The sequence below is a fragment of the Hydra viridissima genome, unplaced genomic scaffold, assembly GCF_058129835.1.
Source record: "Hydra viridissima isolate aposymbiotic clone 2 unplaced genomic scaffold, HvirCarnegie_v1 scaffold_15, whole genome shotgun sequence".
Classification (NCBI taxonomy): domain Eukaryota; kingdom Metazoa; phylum Cnidaria; class Hydrozoa; order Anthoathecata; family Hydridae; genus Hydra; species Hydra viridissima.
In genome coordinates this window covers 3,850,659-3,856,636 of record NW_028324314.1, presented here as the reverse complement: position 1 = coordinate 3,856,636, position 5,978 = coordinate 3,850,659, and the positions used below count along the sequence as shown (strand labels likewise).

At 31.0% G+C, this 5,978-nt stretch overlaps 1 protein-coding gene and 1 pseudogene across 1 annotated transcript; one reads left to right on the top strand and one right to left on the bottom strand.

Annotated features, from left to right (window-relative positions):
* The first annotated feature begins 655 nt into the window (after positions 1 to 655).
* Positions 656 to 2,910, top strand: LOC145197848 (uncharacterized). The gene is made up of 2 exons (XM_090072753.1): positions 656 to 754; positions 1,033 to 2,910. Exon 2 carries the CDS (start codon positions 1,566 to 1,568, stop codon positions 2,127 to 2,129), a length of 564 nt encoding a protein of 187 aa, XP_089928879.1. The 5' UTR covers positions 656 to 754; positions 1,033 to 1,565; the 3' UTR covers positions 2,130 to 2,910.
* Positions 2,683 to 5,464, bottom strand: LOC149878238 (uncharacterized; annotated as a pseudogene).
* Between the last annotated feature and the right edge of the window lie 514 nt (positions 5,465 to 5,978).

The following is a 5,978-nucleotide window of genomic DNA, read 5'->3' as shown; positions in this document are numbered from 1 at the left end:
ATCACGAGCGGATTTACCTTCCTGCTGAAAATGCACCACTTTACTCGATCTTCGATAGCTTTTCTGCTCTTTTTTTTTGAAGAGTTTTTTTTTTGTTTAAAATTAAATACTTTTTTAAAAGTATTTTAAAAAAATTAATTTTTTCCAAATACTTTTATTGGTTTTTTGGTAATGACTCAGGTCATAAATAGAATATTTAAACAAAAAAGGTAAAAAAGAAATTAAAAAAGACGTTTCCGCCGCATTTAGCACCAAAAATTCTTTGTGGCTTTAAACTTTTTCACAAAAAACACGTATATATGATTCTCTTTGCTCATATGTGTAAACATTAGGGCGTTCCGTAATTCAATGGAGAAAATTTTTTTTTCAGTTTTTTTTGCTCCCTGGCAATTTTCCCATTTCTATTGTTTATGTAACCATATTGTTAAATTTTTTTAAGCCTGAATTAACGTTTAAGGTTGCCACCGTGTGCTAGAATTAATAGAATTTATGTATTTTTATGGTTTTTTACCATATAAAAGCCTATATTTAATGTATTTTTTTATACCATACATTTTAAGTTGGTAAACACTAAACAAACATATAATCAACAGAATTAATGGTAAGTTAAATATATATATATATATTATATTGTTAGTGAATTGTATAGTAATTAACAGGATTGTATGTGGCGAAATCGTGTTATAACATGAATTGACATCTTAACTCAATCCCCTCGTGCTACACTCCATTGACAAGTTGACTGTTGTTAAGTGTGGGTGTTTTATTACATTGTTCAGTTTTTTGATGTATCCTTTTAAGTTATAGTTGGCAGCCTTTTGTTAGCAAATACTTTTCTGTTGTTGAATCCAAAAATGGGTTTAATATTACGTTTGCTTCCTTTGGATGGGTTTAGTTTTATCTTAATATAGTTTAAACAACTACCTAATATGAATATAATTTATATGTGTTATATAAATATTATAATATAAATGAATAAAACATATATATACCTTAACTATATTGTTATTATATGATTGGTGATTGCTTTAGACATGGCTGATTCAGCAATATCGAAAAGAAGACAACAGTCACAAAATACTTAGTTGATAGGAAATTCTATTGATGCTCTGAGCCAAACAATTATTCCTACTAATGGGGATATTTTAAAATTATTTTTTCACCTTAAGAACTGTGAATTTAAAACTGAGAAATCAATAAAATCAAATTCAATTGTTGCTGATGCAGTATGTGAAGCAGTTCTAGAAGTCTGGCATAAGACCGGTATTGAAACCCAAAGGAAAGATAAAATCAAAGAAAAAATAACTAAATTGCATGATGAATACAGAAACGTTCAAAAAAGAAAAGGCCAAAAATCAAATGAAACTAAACAAAATAGTTTTGTAGCAATTCTTGAAGACTATTTTTTCATTGCGAAAAACATCAAATCTGACTTTAACAAGCCGGACTTTCTAACAATTCTTTGGGATGGAAAAATTATTAAAGGGGATGGGGAACGATTGGCAGTTTTAGTTGCAGGTGCACCAAATTATGTAGAAGGAAAGTTGCTGGGCATTCCAAAAATCATGAATGGTACAGGATTAGTCCAAGCAGAGACAAGCTTTGATCTCATTAAAGACTGGGAGTTGAACAAATCTATCATCGGTATGGTATTTGATACCACAGCTTTCAACTCAGGATGGAAAAATGGAGCTTCTGTCATTCTAGAAAAAAAGTTGAATTCTAAGCTGTTTTATTTACCATGTCGCCACCATATCTTTGAGATAACTTTGTCGTCCGTATGGAAACACCTGTTTGGCCCAACAACAGGCCCGACCAATATAGAATTTCTAAAATTAAAGAACTCTTGGGACACAATCCCTCAAAAGAATGACAATTTTAAATTGCTGGACGTAAATGAACGCTCGTTGAAATCCACAAAAGAAGATATGATTAATTTTCTTAAACTATCCCTCCAAGAACATACATTTATAAGAGATGATTATAGGGAATGCATTTATATCACGTTGTTACTCCTTGGTGAGAAAAATGTGAAAAAGGGAGAACAATGGCTTAAGCCAGGAGCTTTCCATCACGCTAGATGGATGGCAAACATTCTATATGCAGCTAAAATGTATGCATTCTGTTAGTACTTAGGTTATGATAAAAATACGATTCAGAAACTGCATCACTTTTGCCTATTTACAAGCTTATTCTATGTAAAAGTTTGGTTGACATCTTTATACGCTATAGATGCTCCTATCAACGACCTACAGTTTTGAAAGAACATGCAAATGTTTAAAAAAATTGATCCAGGAGTAGCAGAAGCAGCTTTGATAGCTCAAACAAGACACCTATGGTACCTAAGTGAAGAAGTTGCACCCTTTGCCCTCTTTTCAGGATCTGTGTCCACTCATGAAAAAAAGAAAATTGCTTCAACAATTCTGAAAAAAATAAACGATGAAAATATGGAAACTGGAGTGCCAGTAATGCCACAGATGAATCAAAATGTGAAAGTGAGCTCTCTAATTGGAAAAAATTCCAGGCTTCTTTTTGATCTTTTGAAAGTCAATACTAAGTGGCTTTCACTATACCCCGATGAATGGTAAAAAAATTATGAATTTAACTACATATCTGGGATATTAAAGGACCTAAAAGTTGTCAACGATTTAGCAGAAAGGTCAGTTAAACTAGTTACTGACTTTAATCAAAGCCTAACACGGGATGAAAATCAAAAGCAGTGCCTTTTCCAAGTAGTGGAACAGCATAGAAGGAACATACCAAAGTTTGATAAAACATCAATGTTGATGAAAAAGTAGAACTCTTTTTAATAAATATGTATGTAAATGCATGAATACAACTCTGTTGGACTTATTGGAACATCAGTTACCAACATTTTCTTTTATAATGGAAATACATATTTTTACAATTTATACAGTTTTTATTTTATTATAATTTTTCTTTTGTAAATTTTATCTCGCATTTCCAAGTCTAAATATGTTTTAGTGAATTTGAATCTTATATAGAAATATTTTAATTTAATATCTGTAACATTGTTTCCAATTGATTAGTTATATACAAATAATAAGGAAATTAAAGTTTTCTATAACTTTGTTTTGTTACTCATTTCATAAACTAGTAATTACTTGAATCTCAAACATTTATTTTTTATTTTGCATAAAGGTCTAAATCAATTAATTATATCATTGTGTTCTAGTAGCAACTTTTATGTTAAGATTCATAGTTGTAATCAATTAAAAGTATTAATGTTCTGCATTATTATCCCAAATTCATGAATAAGATTAAACTTTAATAATTCATGATAACTTTAAAAGGCTGGTGGCAATGTTAAATCAGCAGGTATTGACCTGAAATTTGAATAATGGTCATATCTTATCAAGTCAAATGGGAAAATTACCAGGGAGCTCGTATTTTCAAAAAAAAATTTTTTCTGAACACCCTAGTAAACATGGCTTGCAGCTTCAATTAACAATTTGACACATCTTTCAAACATCAATCAATAGTTTGAAAACTTCTTGATTGTGGCAGAGGTAAGAGTGCAGGTCAGTGGAGAGTCAGTACCACTTAAATTCCATGTTATAAGGTCTGATAGCTGTTTAGTATCAGGATTTATTTCTGGTGTTTATCTTACTCTGAGACTACTATCTCCAACTTGAGTTACCTCATCTCCTATTCCTTGTATGTTAAGGATTCTGTTTACAGCTTCTTTTCTTTCTTCTGCATTTTTGCTGCAAAGCATGGATTGTAAAATTGCTTCAGAATGTGCATACCACGCTGATCGTCTAATTGTTGGCATAACAATATCTAAAACATTTTTAATCTGAGTTCTAAATAACTTTAGTTGATATAAGACATGTCTCGGTCCCCTCAACCCAACTTGAATGAACTTTAATATTAAACCAGTTAGGTTTATAAATACTAACAATAAAATTCACAAATATTTTTAAATTATCTAGATTTTTACCAGTAAGGCCATGATTAGACACCCAAGTTCTGCAAAATCGAAGTGCTGTTGTTAGCCATCTACTGTGACAGACTGGTCCGATTTGCAGCATTGCTAACCTGATAGGCAGAGCTCCAGTCTTTATTGTTTGACAAATTTGATAAGCATAACTTTGGTCAGTGCTTAAATCATTAACAATCTTCTGACTGAGATAAATCAAAGGAGGACCTAAATTTATTTTAACAAAGTTGGCATTGATTTCAATCTCAGTTGCTGTGTCAAGCATTGGACCATCTAAATGTTCAATTAAATGTCTTAACCCTAATTCACCAGTATGTAGATCACAAACAATCCAAACTAATCTTATATTTAATTTTTTTTCTACCCATTGTATAACTCCGCCCTCCCAACCAGTATTGACATTTGTGCTATCTCCTCCTATAGCCATAAGATTTTGATTTTGATTTTTACTGTTTAACCAGTCAACTATGTGATCTGCAATAGCTTTTTTTTTATTATTGGTCATATCTGGAACAAAATGAAAAAGATAGTCACCATCAGGGTCTTTTACAACAGAGTAATGTTCTTCTTTAATCAGACTAGGGAAACTTCTTTCATTTACCTCTATAAATATTTTTGTAGCATCTACTCTCCCGTCAAAAAAAAGACATGACACAGGGTTTTTTTCTAGGTCTACCTCAAACTGATTGTTTTATTCTTTTGCTAATTTTTCCTGAGCCCTTTTTACCTTGTTATGATCTATAATAAGTTGGCAATCACTCTTGGTTATAATCTTTGCATTTATCAAAGCTTCTAAAGCTGTTTCAGCTGTTTCTCTTAAACTCAAAAAAACACCTGTTTCAGCTGTTTCTCTTGTTTGGTGTCTCATAATAGCTAGAGCAATACTTTCAATACTCATAATATTATAAATTGAACATGCTTGATTCAGAGAAAATTTACATTGAGTTTGATTATCAACTTGGATTGTTTTCTGACCACTGCCATTTTTAAATGTTGAAGAGCAAATTGTTAGAACATTTTCACTATACTCATAATCCTGAAAAATGAAATAAACTGTTTATATTTTTAATCTGTATTTAAACTAAAGTGTATACAACTAAGAGATTTAAACTTACTTGCTCAATATGTGGCAATAAAAGAGATAAGGATTCATTCTTCTGCATTCAATTGATTTGTTTTATATATATATACATATAATATATACATGTTTGAGTATGTGGTGTAGTTGTTCAAGCATTCTACTTAAATAGTTGCCTTTTCTTCTTTAACTGTTTTCATTGTTCTTTGTTTTTGTTGTTTTATTTCAATTTTTTTGGATTCTTTCCTATCTGCATCACCAATATGGAAAGTTTCAAAACTGCCAATTTTAGTCCTCTGAGAGTGGATGAACTGAAGCTCTAAAATCGGTATTTTTTCATCTCTCTTACATTGACACTTTACATGAATTTTTTCCATACATTCTGAATCACATTTGTACTCTGAACAAAGGATTAGTTGGCGCTACTCGACTTTCTCCCCCCTCCCCTTCCTCCCCCTATTTTTATGATTGATTCTGATAGAGAATTTTATGCTGATTAAGAATGATATATAATGTGGGTCCCAAAATTATTGAAAAGTGCTCTAATCTGAGGTTGAAAGTACAAAAATATACGACAAATCTCTAATATTCACCATCTTGAATTAACTAACTTTACGGCAATGATATATTAAAAGTAACTTGATGTCTAACTTCCGCGTATTTTTTGAAGCAAAAATCGGCCATTATGGAAGGCAAATTTAAAAAATCTTAAGCTTTGTAATTGTTTTGTTTTGATAAATAGCGTAAAGATTTTGCCCCCCATAATGGCCGATTTTTGCTTCACTTTTTCTTATGCCGATTTACGGCAGTTAGACATCTAGTTATTCTTAATATATAATTGCTTTACGGTTGGTTTTATTTTCAAAAGCAAAAAGTGCCAGCCCGGTTTTTACAATAAAAAATTTTTTTTTTTTTAGTTTAATATAAACGGCTAAG